General features: G+C 44.7%; 1 protein-coding gene across 2 annotated transcripts in view; it reads right to left on the bottom strand.

The window, feature by feature from the left end:
• The window catches only part of MYO1C (myosin IC), a 55181-nt gene extending 37289 nt beyond the window's left edge, over positions 1-17892 (bottom strand). Inside the window, exon 1 of one of the 2 annotated variants that reach the window (XM_068656396.1) lies at positions 17742-17892. In XM_068656396.1, the coding sequence (XP_068512497.1) occupies positions 17742-17879 (138 nt within the window). In that variant the 5' untranslated portion in view covers positions 17880-17892. The remainder of the gene's footprint in view (positions 1-17741) is intronic. The other variant, XM_068656399.1, reaches the window with a different exon arrangement.
• Between the last annotated feature and the right edge of the window lie 240 nt (positions 17893-18132).

The raw sequence follows: 18132 nt of genomic DNA, 5'->3' as shown, positions 1-18132 counted from the left end.
AGATAAGAGAAGAGTGAACAGTGCTGCTTTGCCTGCATGTTAGAAGAAGGAAACAGGATTTCCCTCTGCTACTCCCTGAACAAGGTCCCAAGGAAATGTTTCTAATAATAGGAAATTACTATATAAGGCCAGATCAGCACTAAACTGTTTGCAGTCTGGAAAAGAAGAACATACAAGCGTACTGAGCAGGGACACAGCTGGCAGAGCAGGGCTCTTCACACGTCAGTATTCTCCAGGAAGGCAGCAAGCAGTAACCTAAGGCTCCCCTCCGCAGAGATGGGCAGTATTTAACCTGTGACTCCTCTCTCCTGAGCAGAAAGGGGCCTCTCCCACAGCCTGAAACAGAAAACTAAATGTACGAATTAGAGCTGCTACACCCTCTTTATATCACACCCCTGCTTTTCTTCATGTGAAGAAAAGGATAGACAGAAAAGACTTTTAAATCTGTAAAGTAACACCCACAAAGCAGGGCCAAGCACATCTCTGATACAGAAGGGGCAGGGTGTCCTAACACTCAATGTGGCCAGCAGTGATGCAGAAGAGGACGGCTCCCCTTCCTGGAGAGTAGATCCACAGAACACAAGTTTGCTGCCCCATTTTATGAACTTGTCAGCTCTCTTGTTCATTTTGTGTTAAACTGTAAAGGTGTTGGGCACCTGTGGAAGGAGCCATTTAATTTAATTTTCAAAGTGATCCCATATAACTGTATCCATTAATATCTTGCAGGCCAACAGTTTCAGCAACAAACAGTTGTACATAACTACAAGCCACGTGCATATATCTCAGCAAAACTATCAGACTCCTGCCTAGAGCTGTAATTGTAGCACCAATGCACGCTTCTGTCACTTGAACAGATACAAAATCTGCAAGCTCAGTTAAAAAGTTTTTCCTCCTTCTTATATAAATGAAAAGGGGTTCCTACAACAAAGCTCAGAAAGACCTTAATTGGATAAAGTGATATAACACGAATATTTCCCTGTGCTCCCCAGTGAGGTCTCTCTCTCCACCTGTTTTGTCTTTGGGTACTGCCAGAAGCTCTCAGCTCCCAGTGCAGAGAAGCATCCTGAGCATCCACAGTGTGACACAGCCCCTGAGCTGCCATGGAAATGAGTGCAATGCATGTGCCCAGACTGCTTTATCCCCCAGACTTCTGTTCTGTCAGGAAGAGATGTTTGTGACAAAACGGATAAATAATTTTGTACCTGTAGGCCTGCTACCTCCTACCTCTCTCCTGTCTACAAATGCAGCCCCTGAAGATTTATGCAGCTTCTAGGGGAACGTGGAGCCAAATCCCTGCCAAGATTTTCAATATAGTAGCTGGTATGACCTCCTCGAGCTGAAAGGGACAGCTTGCTGAGATTTAGTTCTCCACACTGTTCCAGAGGACTGCTCCAGTGTAACCAGGCTCTCGGGTACATTCTTTGCCAGTTGCTCACACCTTGTCCTTGTCCCCATGCTACCTGGCCAGAAAAGGGTGTGCACTCAAGGGCGTATTAAGCTTTCCAGGGCGTATAGCAATTCTGTCCCAAGAAGATGTTTCATATTTGACTTATATTTAGGGGCATCTTGATTTCTGAAGACTTTTAAATTGACCTTTAGTTTTGTGTCCTGTTAAATACTTCACATTCTTGCCTGCATGGCAAGGGGGGAAACCAAGAGTTGGCAACAGGCAGGTTTTTATCAGAACCAGTGCTTGTGACTTTTAGAGAAAATGAACTACAAAACTGTAAGTTTCAGATTAAATAACCTTATGAACTCTTTCCTGGGATCCAAAAGTTAATTATTTTTGGAAAAAAACATTTTGGGAGCTAGCTTTCTGTGCATCTAACGCTATACAAAGTCTCATCTTTAAGTTTGGACCCTAACACTGTTGTTTTATCTACTTATTTTTGGTACAAAGTCACAGGATACAGTCAGTAACTTGTTTGTTCGGTTTCAAAAAGTCTACTCCAGGAGAAACAAGATATTTGAAGCTTTTCCTTTTGGTAAGGTCTGAATAAAGCTATTGTTGAATTCCTAGTCTGGCGTCAAAACCGTAACTTCTCTGCTATGCAGAAACTGGAGCACAGGTAAATCTCGATTATGTTAAGATTCCAGTGTCACAAAAATGAAGGCCAAATAGCTGAAACTTTCCTGAAAAGCATGGGAGAGGGAATTACGTGAAATATACTGCCTGATTTTTATTTTTTACTAAAATAACTTGTAGATGAACAATGTCCCAGCAACTTCTCTTACTCCCCACTCCTGCTAGTGTAATAACAAAATGCCTAGTATGTAAAATTTATAGTAGCGACAGAATTTATACATTAGCATAATTTGTACCTCAAGTTTAGGGAAATGTTGATGTAAGCACTTTCAGATTGGTACAATAGCATCTGTCATAGGTTTATTCCACATAACATCTAGTTTCCTTAAAAGAAAACAAAACCAAACCACATCAATTTGCAAGTATTCTGCTACATTTCATTCCGACACCAGAAGCAGGTGAAACCTGAGAGAAACAACATTCTTATTTTCCTTCTGGGTGTGACTCTTTAGATGAAAACCTAGCAATGCTGTGAGCAAACTACGAACTACCAAGCGGAGCCAAGTTCCATGAGCCCAGAAAAAGGACACATTCAATCCTGCAGACATTCAAACAAGTGGAGTAGTTTTTAATTTGATGATTTATAAGCGCAGAGTTTACAGGCACAATTTGTACTTCCACCACTTTTTTCCCCTCTGTCCCAAACTGACTTTGCTGGCCTAAGATAGGCGGTTATTTTGGGATAGCGAAAGCTTTAAAGTTCCAATAAGACTATTAGGAACACATATGGTACAAAACTTCTTTCATACCCTTCTTTGTAAGGGAACAAAAAGCATTTGGCATTTGCTGTGATGGCATAAGTCCCCTACGAAAAGTTTAAGGAAAGTTTTAACAACAGTCTGGAGTAAAACTAGATTAGGAACCCAAAATAAGAATCTCCACTGATCTGTAGAAATTCCAGATTATGCTAAAAGAAACGGCCTAAGCAGTTTCCAAAAGTAGACGAAAGAAAAGTAGACACACAGTGCAGACTGGCTATCTGGCAGGGTGTCAGATTTGAGGCCTGGCAGCTAGCGGGAGCACGTGGGCAGATGATATTGCAGCTGGCTTATGTCTGAACTGCTTCCCTTTACCCCGTCTCTTCTGTTGCTTCTGAAAAGAAGGGGAAAAGCCACCAGATGAAGGGTATTGTCTGAGGTAATCTCCTTCTGGCCAGTCTGACAGCACCCCAAGGCTTCCACTGGTCTTTAATGTTTCTGAGAATTGCAAAAACTTTTATCCTAAATCAGGTATATCTTCACTTAGGACCAAATAGGGAATGATGAGTTGCCATCATCTTGGCAAAAGTATCCCAGGATGCCTGGAAAACACACACATCGTTTTGGAAGGACATCCCACATCCACTGGCATTAGCGTGCACCCATCAGATGATCCAGAATATTGTTTCCCAGCATTTTACAAGTTTATACTCCTATTGAATCAAAGCGCTGACAAATCAAGATTTTTTTGAACAAACTAAGTAATTCACAGGGGTGTTAAAGAACAAAATCATTGGCTTGCAATTTAGAAGTGTGGGGAATATTTCATCTCCATGATATGGTTTCAATTCTGCCCACACAGGAGGGCTCCCCTATCAGGCTCAAAACATTTCTAAAAGTTTCTGCTTTATCAAGGACATAGATTTAATCAAAACCAAAATACACAATAAAGAATAATTGGGGGGGGCTGTTCCTTTGCGGTTCTCAGGAATGCAAGTTCCACATCTGGATAAACACAGGCCTATGCAGTGAATGGAAACATTCATTTTCCCCCCTTCTTTCTTTCTCTCTGATTTACCTATGGTTCTGCATTGGGCGGCTGAAAACCAGTGGCAATCCTGCTGATGCAGACAAAGTTGGCAGCCACAGGCAGGCAGAGGTCGTTACCCTGTACAGCTACCATATCAAAGAAAACTTCTTTTGGTGATCTCCAACTCAAACAAGAGCTCGTGAAGAAATTCTCATAGCTCCTGTGACTTGGGTATTAACTACCAGTTGTGACAGTTGAGATATTACTAGCAACAGAAACTGTCCCACAGCACCATCCTGTTCTCCATCAGATGAGGACCTGCACCCAAAGAGTCAGAGGCAGAAAAGGAGAACCACCGAGCTGTGCTGATGCAGACAGTGAGCACATCCTTAGAAAAGGCCAAAAAGTGGAAGTTATCTTTCTGCCCTCAGGCCCCCAGTGTGTAGATGGGAGTCCCTTCCACATACGGCCACGTCATGCCAGAAGTGCAGAGGTTTGGAGATCTCGAGGAAGCTGGATAATTTTGTTTCGATAGTATCTGACCAAACGCCGCTGTCTGTGGCAGCCAGGACAATGACAGGAACCGTCAGAAGCCTTATCCCAGTGGGAAGGGAACAATTTTGTTCCTTTGATTCGGAAGGCACAGGTTATCTAGATCTCCCTGGGGAAGGTGAGGGATCCAGGGCCACGAAGGATTCTTATCTGTACCCTGAAAGGATAGTCCAAGAGTCTCAAGAAAAGGTATCTTCCATAGAAAATCAATACATGTTATCAAAGCCCATAACGTAAGAAGTTCATGCAAAATGCAGGCAGCAGTTTCACTCCTGTGTCTAAATTCTGGTTTTAACAGCCCTCAGACAGTGCCAAGGCAGCACGATTTGCTGCTGTAGCAACACGAGCCCAGCCTCAGCCACTCTACTATAACGAGAGGAGACTGCAAAAAGATAAGAGCTGATATGGTGCTCGTGGCATGCCCTGCTTCCCTGATACCAGTGGGAGCTCTGCCATCAGCTTCAGTTGTGCTGGAGTACACCTATGATAGAAAAATAAGGAGTTAAGCTCTTTCAAATCAACTGACGAGAAAGAAAAGCATCAAAACATGAGGCTTTGTTTCCAGAGCTATTGTTTGAATGGCTGGACTAGTAAAACAGAAGGACGCAGGGAAGTTCATCACTGTAAATTATTGATCCACTGCTTTCTAGACACTGAAGCTGGTAATTAAACAAAGAGTAAAAAGATACTTCATCAATTATAGAGGTGTCACTTTAAATTACACTTGCTCCAGGATGAATAAAACACATGGGTTAAATGCTGTGGGTGCTTCTTCATGCCAGCTTGTCGTTCAAAATGTTCACTATGACACTGATAATAATTCTCTTGTGTCACTGCTGCTGAGCTCTTTGTACATATTGAGCCAGATAAGGGGAAACGAGAGCTTTTGTTTCACCAATCTTTTCACACAATGTCCTGAAAGCACAGTCCCGTGGTCGGGAGAGAAGATTTGGAGCTGTGATCAGCGGGATCCCTTTTCTGTTCAACAAGCTTAGTTATATGGCCATAAGTCAAGGCCACAGCCCCTGTGAAAACAGCCCTCCCTGAGAAATCAGGCAGAAAAGTTTTGTCTACAACAGCAAATTGTGAAATGTGTGAAGCACCGGGCAGACATCAGACACTGGTAGGTCTTTCTCATGGTTTTTAGAAAATATATACATGCACACACTCTGCAACCTCAAATAACACTGGCAAGCTGCTTCTGAAGGAATAAGATGATGACATCAGAGATACCCTTTTAACAGAAATCATGTCACAACCATCATTGTTACTCAAATTTGATTTGTGACACTTTTTTATGCCAGGGTGCATGCCTTAGAGCATCAGGCTTAAAGTTATCTCAATTTCATGTGTTAAATGTTATAAATAGGTACAAATATATTTGCTTTAATGCTCATTTTGAAACCAACTCATCACCCAAAGAAGAGCTTGTCCTTCTTGCATTTAATAGCACAGAAGCACTCTAGAACCACTATTACAACTCTGAATGAGGTCTCACTCCAGGAAAGAATTTATTGAAGGCTAAGTTCATCAAGTGATTGAGACAGGCCAGGGAGCATAAATATTCTAAGCAGAAAACTGCATATGCAGCATAAGCAGACAGCCTAAAAGTGCATGCAAAAAAACCTCCAACAGGTGGACACAGCTGGCATCTTTCAAGGAGCAGAAACAGCAGTGAAGCAATAATGCTAGAAGGCAAGAACAGAGAAACAGAAGTTGCTGATGGAGCAAGACGATCCTAGAAGTCAAAGAACTTGTGCTTGCCGTGGTGAAATGTGGAAGTGAAGGGATACCCAGGTAGTGAGGAAAGAGAGACAACTGGGAAGCTGAAGGCAATCATCACCTGTTGATGGAAATATTACAAGTGAGAGATGAAGGCTGGACTGTGCAAGTTTCACGAAGGAAAGAACGGCACCTCTTGGTAGAGGGACAGAGAACCAAAGAGCCGAGCTGACTCTCCCTACCGCTCCCCAACTAATGAGGCTGAAGCACAGGGAGAACAAGCTCTCTCGTGGGCCCGATGCCAATTGCTCTATTAAATTTTCTTTGCCGGTTCTAAGGAGTTACACAACGTAGGGCTTTATTCATAAATGCCTGATGGCGTCCTGCGTGTACATCAGCTTCTACCAGCAGAACAGTGTTTGTGGGAAATGTTAGGAAGAGTGTCTAAGAGAGATAAAGCCTTTGAGTTGCAGACAAAGCTGCCAGCCTTCATTTCCAGCTTGTCGGAGCAAGTCCTTCTTGAAGTCAGCAGCCTGGAATGAAGAGAATCTGGCATTTGTGCATGTATGTATGGTTCAGTCAGGGCGGAGGGGCTGACTTTAATCATACTTTCCACAATGGGGGGGGGGAGGGGAAATGTGGCAAAATACAGCAAGCGACGGGCGTTATCTGCTATATATTCACAAATTTCCCCTCTCGGACTTGGTATTTCAAGTGTGACCTCCTTTCCTGCTTCCACTAGTCCCTAGAGGAAAAGTGGAAGGGGCACACAGAGCTGGAATTTGAGAGAAAATCCTTCACATTCTTGAGATTCCTGGGGTCTGTGATAGGCAGCACAAAGGCAGCACACATTTGTCTGGTGATCCTAAAAATTCCACGTTCTGGAGAATTACTGGAACAGCTGACAGGTCTCAGAAGTAATTATGTGCAGGTACTACCCCTCCCTGAAAAGCTTAGCCCCACTATTCCAAAACGCATAGATCCAAGTGCTAACCAACACTGCCTCTGCAGCTCCAGCTTGCCTGTTGGGTGATAATTTCTATGTTAAGTATGCACATTTTAAAGCTGTTTATTTAACTGTCTTCTGCCAAAATATCTCCTTTCTGGAAGAAGAAAAAGTAGAATCAATAGAGAAAAAAAAGTAGTCAAAGAATATGGCCTTGCAACTAGCAATTGCCAGGCTTTTTTAGCTTGTTTTGAAGCCTGTTTAACAAGAGTGCTAGTATGGTATCAAAAGGGAACAAAGCTCCAAAATAGTTTAATCCAACTGCCCACTACTGTGCTAGCAACAATACTATATAAAGAATTCCATTTAAAACCACGTCTATTCTCACAATAAGGCTACAGTCCACTAGATCACATGGAGCTTCAATTCCATCTAGAAATAACCTCTTGAAGTTTCGGTCGTGGGATGGCATTCCCAAATTTTGTTTACTTGGGTGCCACTACTGGTGGTGACAGCAATAGCAGCTACAAATTGCAGGAACCTGCACGTATGCCCAGCAAGGGCACATGTCCAGATCCAACCTCTTGCACGAAAGGTTTTGGCAGTGAAACACATTCCTTCTCCCTTACCCTTTCTGTCTGCGTCGATTGCAATGTCACTCTCAGATACCGCAGCACGGTAACCTTGTGCTACTGTCCCACAAGTTTATCTTGCCAAAGAGTCCCCCAGGGCCCAGAAGGCGTTTGAAGGCTGAGACCTGTGGAAGAGCAATGCAGAAGCAGGCATTCTCCACATCCCCAGCTGAGCAGGGTGACCTTCCTCCATGCTAGGCTCGCACAGCACGGAGTGCCAGCTAGCGAGCGTTACTTCCACAAACTGCAGTGCTTTGGGAAGCAGCATCGTGGCTGCAGGGAGGACAAAACACGTGTTATCTGTGCCCAGCTGGACCCCGGCTTTGAACCTCAGCCACTGTGTTCTGCCTCTTGCCTGAGCTGCACACAGACACCAGTTCCTCTTGGCTCGGTGTCCACGTGTTACTGCCCTGGCAGCCTGCACAGGATTTATCAGCGCGCCTCTGTCCCCGACCTGATACCACGTTAATGGGTAACAGCAACACAGGCCCCCTGCGGGCAGATGGTTACTGTACTGCTTAGGGGCTGTAACGACTGTCACAGCTTGCGAATCCTCGGTGCAAGAAGTGAAGTGGAGACAGCGTATTGTGTTTGTAAATATTAATAAAGGTGATGTTGAAAAGACTGCTAATTGCCATTTATGTTCTGAGCAGATGGCCTAGCTCCATCTCCCCAGACTAGAAGGTTTTAGTGCCAGTCAGCCCACACACCAGGGCACAAAAGCCCCTGGGTATGACTGCAAAAGATTCTAGTAAATAACTTTTCCTCTCTGCTACTGACTTCAGGGATCCAGAACCAGAAGCATAAAAAGAGAATGGCTGAACAAGCCATCTCTGCCACAATGATACATGACAGACACTTCTACATGAACGTAAGAACATGGAACGTGTCCTCTGAGGTGCCAGGAGCACAGGCTTAGGCTGCTGCACGTTGACCTACTACACATCAGTGTGCTGTAGTTCATCCCTTGCCCCGAGCTGTGCCTGTCCTGGCCCCCACCCTCCTCTGTACTGGGACTGACATTTGTTCCTCTCTGTGGTGAGAGTTCAGGGACATAAAACATTTTGTTGCTGTTGTTCTCCAAACTTTGTTTCAGCAGCTTCACTGACAGTCAAATGGATGCTAGTGCAGGTACAAGGCAAGGAGTAGAGAACTACAGAAAAAAAAAAGAAAAATTAAACTTCCTGTGAGCATAAGCTTATCTTTAGCTACTGGGGGAATACATCCGCATGCCACCCAAGTAAAGAAAGAGTATTTTATCGAGAGTGATGTGGATGAAGCTCTAAGACTGTCTGCTTACTTAGCCCCCTACCCTTTATACGTACACACGCCTCCAAATGTTTGAAACCTTGAGAAGTGATGCACGTGTATTATCATCACTAGCAGCCTCCAAACAAGCCCAGGAATGACACTAGAGGTTACAGAGCTGACAGCTGTGGTGCTCTGCAATCGGGAAATCAACAATATAAATTACCTAACCCGACACGCGTGGGTATACACGCCACATCAGATTTGCCAGCAGAAATATGCCTGGCTAATAAATGGGGCTGCTATTCAAGAAGAGGGGGAACAACTGACACTTTTGGGCAGATTCCTGAGAAAGGAGGGATGATGCTGGACTCCGTAACCATACTGGAGGGGGGAAGCTCACTTCCCACACCCACCGCTGCCCATTAGTGACCCAAATGAACCTTCCCGTGCCCTATCAACCGGTCAATCTGAATCCAGCCCACACCAAACACTGCCTGATTTTTATACTCTAGCAAGCCCTGTGTCACATTTGTGTTGACTAACCCTCAGTTTAGATAAGTGGTTTGTAATTAAGACCATTTGGTTTGGGGCCAATGAAAGTGCAGCTGAAAGAGCACCTCCAAGAGTTCAGCACAGTGCTAGAGAGGTTACCAGAGAAATTCACAGCTCAGAACAGAAGGCCGGGTACCAGGCTGACAGCTGCTTTTAGACCATTAAACTACAAGTTTCCTTTCCAGCCTATCCAAAACTAAAAATGAGATTTGTCACAATATTTTTTTTTCTGAAAGCAATGGCCTGCTTGCACACTGCTTGGAATATATTTCTTTCCAGGCACATGAATTCAACCTGCAGCAACACTGATGTTCTTCCACTCCCCATTTCCACTTGGGTGGCAATGTGATCCCTTCACGGAGGCTACTTCTGAAATCAGCACTTCACGCAAAAATGCATTCTGTGACAAACAGCCAAATTAACTGAAGAAAAAAGTAAACAGTTACACGAGCACAGCTTTTGAGTTCTGTCGACGTCAGCCTGGACATAGTTCACATTCCCATCCTACACTGAGCCACTTTGAGGAATTTTCCTCCCAGTGCAAGCTGAGCTAAGGAAAGCATTTTGGATAACAGCAGTTGCCAGGTAAAAATCTTCAAGGCTTAAGGTTGGAAGGAGCTGCCCTCTGTCCCCACTGAGACACAGAACCATCAGAGCAGAAACAGACACTTGGCAGCTGATCAGGTTTCAGTTTAAAGAGAGCTCAAACATCCCCTTTCTCTCTACAGGTGTTTTTTTTTTTTTTTACAGGCAGAGCTTTGCATCTCTTGCAACATTTCCTCTTCACATGGTGTCCACATGGCCAAGCTGCCAGAAGAGCAGAGAAGCCCTCGGCCCCAGCACTCACTCAGGCTCTCAGCACCACGTATCCTCTCTTCTGGTAGAGCCCGCTGGCACAGCTGAAAGCTTTTGAGGTGATCATTGTCTGCAGCAGTCTCTGGGAAGAACAACTCATCTTTGACTCTTTTTCTCTCCTTTGCTATATTCTCCCTTCCTTTGTACTTCCTTGTATCAGGACACAACTATCTCAAAACAGATTAGTTTATGCTAGAGACAAATAACGTCTGAAAGCTTTACCAAAACACACAAATGGCCTATAGCCATTAACCCATGCGTTCTTCAATTATATCATGCAAATAGAAAAGATAGTGTGCCTGCATTATCATGCAGTCACATGTTTTCCTTAAGTGTTCCAGGGACTCCATAACACACCTGTTTTAGAAATAGCTCATAAAAGTGCATAAATTATCCCTTCCATTATCCCAAATTACTCCTAGCTTTCTCCACTCCCTGCATAAGCAGTCTCGAGAGCATTGTTTTTCTCCTGTAAATTGAGGAGTCATCTTGGTGATCCTAAAGGATAATATTTTAACGCAGCCAACATCTGACAAACAGAGCTGGTGCTCATTGTTACTTCTGTAATGGCCAAGATTTCAAATAATTTACAGAAACACTTCCTGCTGGAAACAAAAATCGTAAGTGCTGAAACAAAGTGCCACCTTAAATAATAAAACAGCTGGGATACGGGTACTTGTCCCAAAGTTATTACATACAGCTGAGCTTTAATTTTCTTCACCTCTACTGAATGCACTATGGGTCCACTTTTTCAGGAGGTTTCAGAGACATAAAGGAGGGCAAAGTAAGATTGCTCTGATCTATGTTACAGGCTTCTGCCAGCAGAAAATATTCAAATCTCCCCAGGTCTATGTATACATAAGATCCCTAACCAATAAATATGCCTCACCTGGAGATGTGCAGACACACTTTGACTTCTCTGCTTACACTCTAGCTGACCAGAAACAAGTTAGCCTCCATCCAGACATCCTACAGTCATAATAGCATGAGTTTTTGCCCAAGGAACACACCAACTCTGTCAGTAACCCCAAATCCCACTAGGACTCAGAGCACTGCACAGTTAATTGTGTTAACTGGGGTACAAAAGCAACACATGAGAAATTTTGACATGGCAAAATCAGAGCAATGCTTTCATAATGGGTGATGCAAAACCCCACCGTGCTTGTTTAAACAAACACACATGTTCTAGCTTTGCTAACAGCTCTGTAGCTGCGGTTCCCAGTTACTATCCACCAGCTTTCCGGGCAGAACATCAGCAGGATTAAAGTTAGAAACGATCTGCATTCCCCCACAGTGCTAGGATCAGGCACACAAAACCATACTCTGTACCTCTCTGTACAACTGGGTTTTGATCCCTTCCCCCAGGTTCAACAAATCCATGCACAAATGAAATGGGGATTCTGGGAGTCACATATAAAATATCTGCTCTCATTTTCACATCAACCCTTAAGTTTTCCTTTATATTTTCAAACAAAGCTGTGGCCAAAAAAGCTTGTGACATTAGGAGAAATTAAAGATATATATTGTGACTACAATATTCAAAACACAGTTTGGTTCACTTAAAAAATGTGATAAGTACTTTTTTTTTCTCCAGAAACGTGCAATAGATTATAAAAGCAGCTCTTTGTTTACATCTTACTATGCTTCTAGTCATCATATTGGTGCCTACTAGTCATCATAATGGTCTGTATCTCCTCTTCCAAGCTGCAATATATTTCAATTATGTGGCACCCAGTAGCTCTGAAGGAAAAAGAAAGAGAACTGACCACCAAATTCTGAAATGTATAAATTCAGAAGACGACCTGAAATATCTCCATGTGAAAGTTACATTTTAATACTCCAAGCACTCTTCCCACACTGTCCCTTCGTGCGCAAGTCAGGCACGCTTAGCTGCCCCCACTTCATTCCCGCCTGAACAAACCCGCGGACAAACCCTTTTATATTGCATTGTATGCTCTTGGCGCTGTTTGTTCAGCACGCTGAAAAACAATCGGGCATACAAGCCCTGGTTATTTTAATATTAATAGGTGCAATGGGTGTGTAAGAAAACTACCTGTGAAATCCATGAGAAAATAGCGTGCTAACACCAAATAGCAGGTAAGCAGGCAAGGAAAGGCGAAGAATTGCTCACAACTGAATATCAGTGCTTGTATAAATTAAGGCAGAAGAATATCTACTCTGCTATCTAAGTTCCAGTTCTGTTAGAGAGAATTCCTGGCCTCCTGGTGCAAAGGTGTAACCTTCCCTCCCAAGATGCAGAAGTGAAAATTCCCTCCCAGATGCATTGTGAACAGCCTCCAAAACCCCAGGAGTAGAAAACAACCTGTTATTTAAAACAATGAGATGTGTGGACAGAGAACAAGGCTTTCTGGTCTCTAATTTGCAATATTCAATAAAACTTCTCTAAAAAGAATTTACAGGAATTTTGTGCCGTAGTCTTTTCTCTCCTTAGAGCAGCACTGGACACATTAGCATTTGCTGCAGATAAAAACCTGAACTGCAGAAATACCACACATAATGCAACATCGTGTAGTGTTGCAAATACATATCCGTTTTTGTTTTTTAAAAATGTTGATTATAGTGTGCTGCCTTGTAACGTGTGGAACTGCATATTTCAGTTATTAAAGTTAGCAAACAAGTCTGGCTGTTGAAAGTCATTTCCCTGAGTAAACAATGACTCAGTGTGGACTGTATAATGTAAAAGTTATTAGTTACTGTTAGCAAGTTTAAAAAACTCAACTCATTGCACTATACAAAGACATATTTCAGAATGGAAAATAGCTTTCCTCCTACTTCTGTCGTTCCAGTTATACTGTTTCAGTGGAATTTAATTTTCTGAAAAGCTAAACAGATCACTATCTCCTTATTATTCAACTGGACATTGACTTATCTGGACCTTTGAGCCCTGAACAATAATCACAGCGAGAGCTGAATTTACCTGCTTTTCTGTTCTCAGTTCTTCATCATAACTCTGAAGTAAAGGTGATTCTCTCTTGGACAGGAATATCCCAGCTAGACCAGGCACAGGTGGTGATGAAAACAAAGGTCAAGACTATATAATACTGAGCATACGGTAACGAAGGAAAAACATGCAATTGTGAGCTCACCAAAATCCTCTAACAAATGCAGCTCTCCAGCTGAATTATAGCTCCTTCAATAATCCTCCCCTTCATTAGCAAAATGGCCAAAGACACTTGACAATTGTCAGCTGGCATAAGGCACCACAGATCACTCTATCTAATGAAAGGCAACCTCAGCTTCTAAGACAAAGGTTTCCCTGAAGCCTTAAATTGTCCCCCTCCAAAGGCTGTTCTCCAGGTATCAGTACATACTATCTCAAAGATCAGGGCCCCATCTCTATGTGACCTTTTGTAAAGGTGAAATCTCTGGTCAGATACAAGCATGCTACAAGGAAATAAAGTCAAACATCCATGGTAAACTTTTGCCAGAAAATCACTTCAAAAAAACGTACTGAAAGCAGAAGGTAAAGGTCCAGCCTTTCGAAGTGACTATAAGAAAGCAGGCTGAATGCCATTGTAACTGTGTTTGCTCTGCATACATCTTTTTGCATGACAGTGATTTTAGAAAGCTCTTTTATGGAGAAAAAAAAATCTGCTTGGGGGTGGCAGGAGTGTGTCGTTTTTTTCTTTTGTCACCCAAAGACTATCCATTACCTGAGAAAAATCAGAACACACTGACAAAATATCCACTTTTTTTTTTTTTTCCTGCCACCAACATTTACACAGCCTACTTGGTAACAATGCTTTCCAGTAACATGCTAAAAATCCGTGTCCATTTATTACCAGCTGCTGAACTGAGTTACAGGAAGGGTGGTGGCCGAGCTGGACCAAAGTCAAGGTGCCAGTTACAGGGCTGCAAGTGGCCTGGTGAAGAATGGCTAGCTGGTCATTCACATGGGACCGAGTTCTTTCCTAAGAAAAAAGCTGCCAGGGAAAGCTGTGCATGAGTGACACAGGAGTTCTAATTATTAACATTTGTCATCATCCAGTACAGGAATTTAATATAGGACAGACTATATTGAAGATGTACATTAAACAGAAAAGGTACTGGCCCTGCTGTTCCCTGCTGTATTGAAGCATATTTAAATGATGCAGGGTAAGACTTTAAAGGATACTGAAACTTTCCTCCCCCTGCCGCCCTTCAACAGAACATGACTCAGTGGCAACAAATTACTTGAGGTCTGTCCACTCAGAATCTTGTCACAAACTTGGTTAGCATTTCACTCTGCCTTACGCTGCTTGCTTACAGCTGTATTAATGCTTTCTGGGAAGAGCTGGCCACCTACCCCACTAATGCATCAACAAATGTAGAGTATGCAGAGCAGGATGCAAACTGCGTAGCAGGAAATTTTCCAGAGAGATCATTCAATCCAGACAGAGGCACAGTAAGCATGGCTCCCTCCGGGCAAAAAAATAACTACGTTCAATCTCGCAGGGAGACAACCCATGCAAACCTCACCCACTAGAAATGATAGAGGGTTAGATGTATGGTTTTTAATCGAAGTCAGGGATGGTAATCCTAGTCAAGGCCAACCACATCAGTCATGACTTGGTTATAAAGAGATGAGAGCCGGAACACAGAAAAACCCTTGACAGAAGACAAATACACACTATAAGTGCAATCACTTTGTGCCAGTACCAAGCACCGCTGCTGCCTAAGGAGTTCTCCACACCTGACCCCAGCCATCTCTTCCTGCGTGGTTGTACTCTTTGTGCAGGTGGAGGCATTCATGCACTCACACAAGGAGGAAACTCTTCCAGAGAAATTACCCGTTTGCTTCCTCTATTTGGTTTTAACTTGGATCAGTTCTGAAAAGTTCACTGCAATTGCCTGCCATCAACACGGGTAAGCCAAAGCATGATGCAAAGGGTTTTCCCCACAGCACCCTTTTAGACATACACACCTCTCTATATGGTTCTTTAGCCTGTGTGAAAGAACTGGTTTAGTAACTTGCACTTGCAAAGGGCAGCAGGACGCACCAACCTTCAGAAGATCTGTTGTACTTTTAAATTCTCTCCGCCTCCTTTTCTGCAGCACCAGTAACACGCTGTCTCTTCCCAAATATAAATATATCCTCCAGAAGACATTAGTTACTGGAAAGCGCCCTGTGGACAGTACTCACCCATCATTCTCTCAAACTGCGAGGCAGAGTGCTCAAGCCCATCGATCCTCAGCATTTTGCAGGCTGGAGCTATCAAAAAATGGTCAGGTGAGAGCACACGACTGAGGGAAGGGGCAGTGGACTGAAACGCAGGGGAGCTGTAATTTGTACATTGCTCTGTGACTGTGCCCAGCTGCTGCAGCTTGTTCCTCCTGCGTTTGGTGCGGATTGTCCATTCTAACAGTGCAGGCGGAATTTGTACAGTTCCTAGAAAGCACAGTTTGCACCAGAGCAAGGCCAGGTTCTGTAAGTAACATGACACTACAAATGATAGGCAGCTCCTGATGCTTGAATACTGCTGGAGCAAGACTAAGGCTATTTTGCCTTTGCATAAAGGCCTCCAGGGAGTTTGAGCTTATTCTTAGAAAGAATCTCCATATTTGATCTATTATTAAGCTTTCTCAACCCCCACTTTTTACTGTTCTTCCTCCAATGGGCTTTGAACAAATTAAAAAAAAAAAAGTCTTCTACCTGACCTGAATGATTTCATCAGGATCTGTATCATTTCTCCTACACATATTTTAAAATCTGAGGATGCATCAGGTATCAGAGAAGTCTACAGTCACATAAGTTTCTTCACTGTTAGTTAATGCAAGACAACAGAGAGCAGAAACTGTGCTCCGGAGTCCTGAGTCACACGGGATCTCTCACTCCCTTAGTATACTATGATTCACTTTTTTTTTCCCCCCCAAAGAAAAGATTTATCCTGCACGTTGTGATAAATGAGGATAGCGTGCATGTAGGCTAGCATTCCACTGGCCGCTGTCAGGCAGACTAGAAGATTTATATTTACACAGGCCCTTCCTAAAAGACACGATTATGCCAAGTATCAAAACTCAACATTCAAAGTGTCATGACAGTGGTTGCCATTCAACGGCCTGTTGTAAAAATTAAGAACTCATCAGTTTTGTAAGCTTTTGACAGTTTCTAAAAGAGTATCTAAAGGGTGCTGACAGCTGGTAATCGCTTACTGCTCGGAAATAAGATGAAAGAAAAATGCTTTTATGCTAACTTACTCCAACATGTGGATCTGCTTTCGGGGCTTGTCCCACCAACCAAGCAAATTTTCTTATTTGTCGCCTGCTAGAACTAGGTGGCTGTCATCTACAACAAGATCTGGAGAAGCCATCCACCTCCAGCAGCAGTCACAGAAAGAGTAAATACCAAAACACTCCCTGGATTGTAACTCAGAATCATTTTCCTTCCATAATCCCCCCCAAGCACGAGGATGCAGATCAAACCAGGTTACATGGAAAGTTCAAGTTTCTAGAATAAGCCATCTGTCCAGCAGAGTCCGGTTCCTTCCCTAAATAACCATGACTCGCAGCAATTAACTCCAGGTATGTTAGAAACGGGGAAGACAGGCACAGAAAGTAACACAACAGATGGGGCCACTTCAGTCTGAGAGGGAACACAGCTGTGATCTGAGCTGAAGTTACGGTGCTTGAGAACATCCCCAACTACAAGAGAGGACTAAAACCACCGAGCTTTCCTCCTCAGGTGCTTTTAGACACCTGTACAACCACAGACAAACGAGGAAGACTTATTCCAGCAGGAACATCAGCACTAACCACGGCGGAACACCCCGCCAGCGAGCACAGAACAGCACGAGAAGGCTGAAAACAAGTTAGCTCAGCACAAACCCCATTCCTTAGAACAAGGCACAACCCCTCTGACACACCGGCCGTGACATGGCCACGTTTCAGCTCAGGAGCTGCCTTGCTCTTGCCCCCGCACCCAGCCGCACCCTTTCTTGCTCCAGCTCCTGCTGCCTGGTCCCATGGGAGGCAGCACCCCCGTCCCGGGCAGGAGCTCGGCAGCTCGCTGCTTTTGGGAGAAAATACAGTGTATTTGGTAACGTTACGGAAAGAGAGGGCGGGGATTGCCGGAGACACACCATGCAGCCTCCAGGATGCCTGCTGCCGCGAAAGGGTCATTTATTTCTGTCGGGGAAATCGCAGAGTTTCCGGGAACGTCGCCGACTTCAGCGTGGGAGGGGGTGGGGGGAACAAGAGGGCCGCTGAGCGCCCTCTGCTCCTCGGGGGGAGCCTCCCCGAGCACCCCAAAGCCCGCAGCGTGCCCGGGGCAACCCTCGGCCATGTGGCCGAGCCGAGGCACCGCTCGGCAGCCACCTTTCCCCCTTGGGCGAGCCGCTCGGTTCCTTTATTTTTTTTTTTTTCCTCCTTCCCTTTCCCTTCCCCTACTCCCCCCGTAGCCGCCGCTGCGGCCGCTCACCTGCGCTCCGCGCCCCGGGACGCGCGGCTCGGGGCCCTGCGGCGGCTCCGCCGGTGTCGGGGCGCCGAGTGGCGGCGGGAGGGAGCCGCTAGTGAGCCGCTGGTGAGCCGCTAGTGAGCATGTCCGAGCGGCGGGCATGCGGAGTGCAGGCGGGCAGCAGCGGCCCTGCCTCCGCCCTCACCTGCCGTCAGCTCCGGGGGATCCCCCCCCCGCGGTTTAGCGGGGTTTTTGGGGGAGCCCCTGACCTCGCTGGCAACCGGTTCGGTCCCGGAGAGCACGGAGGGGGAGGCAGGAACCAGCTCGGGCTGATTGCATTGTTCAGGACAGCGGCATCCTGCTGATAAGGTTGTGTATCGCTGCAGCTCGCACGCCGGGCGCACCTGTCTCCTCC

Source organism: Anas acuta, chromosome 19, assembly GCF_963932015.1.
Source record: "Anas acuta chromosome 19, bAnaAcu1.1, whole genome shotgun sequence".
Lineage (NCBI taxonomy): Eukaryota > Metazoa > Chordata > Aves > Anseriformes > Anatidae > Anas > Anas acuta.
Note: the sequence above shows the minus strand (reverse complement) of the source record. Positions and strands in the feature narration are given on the sequence as shown.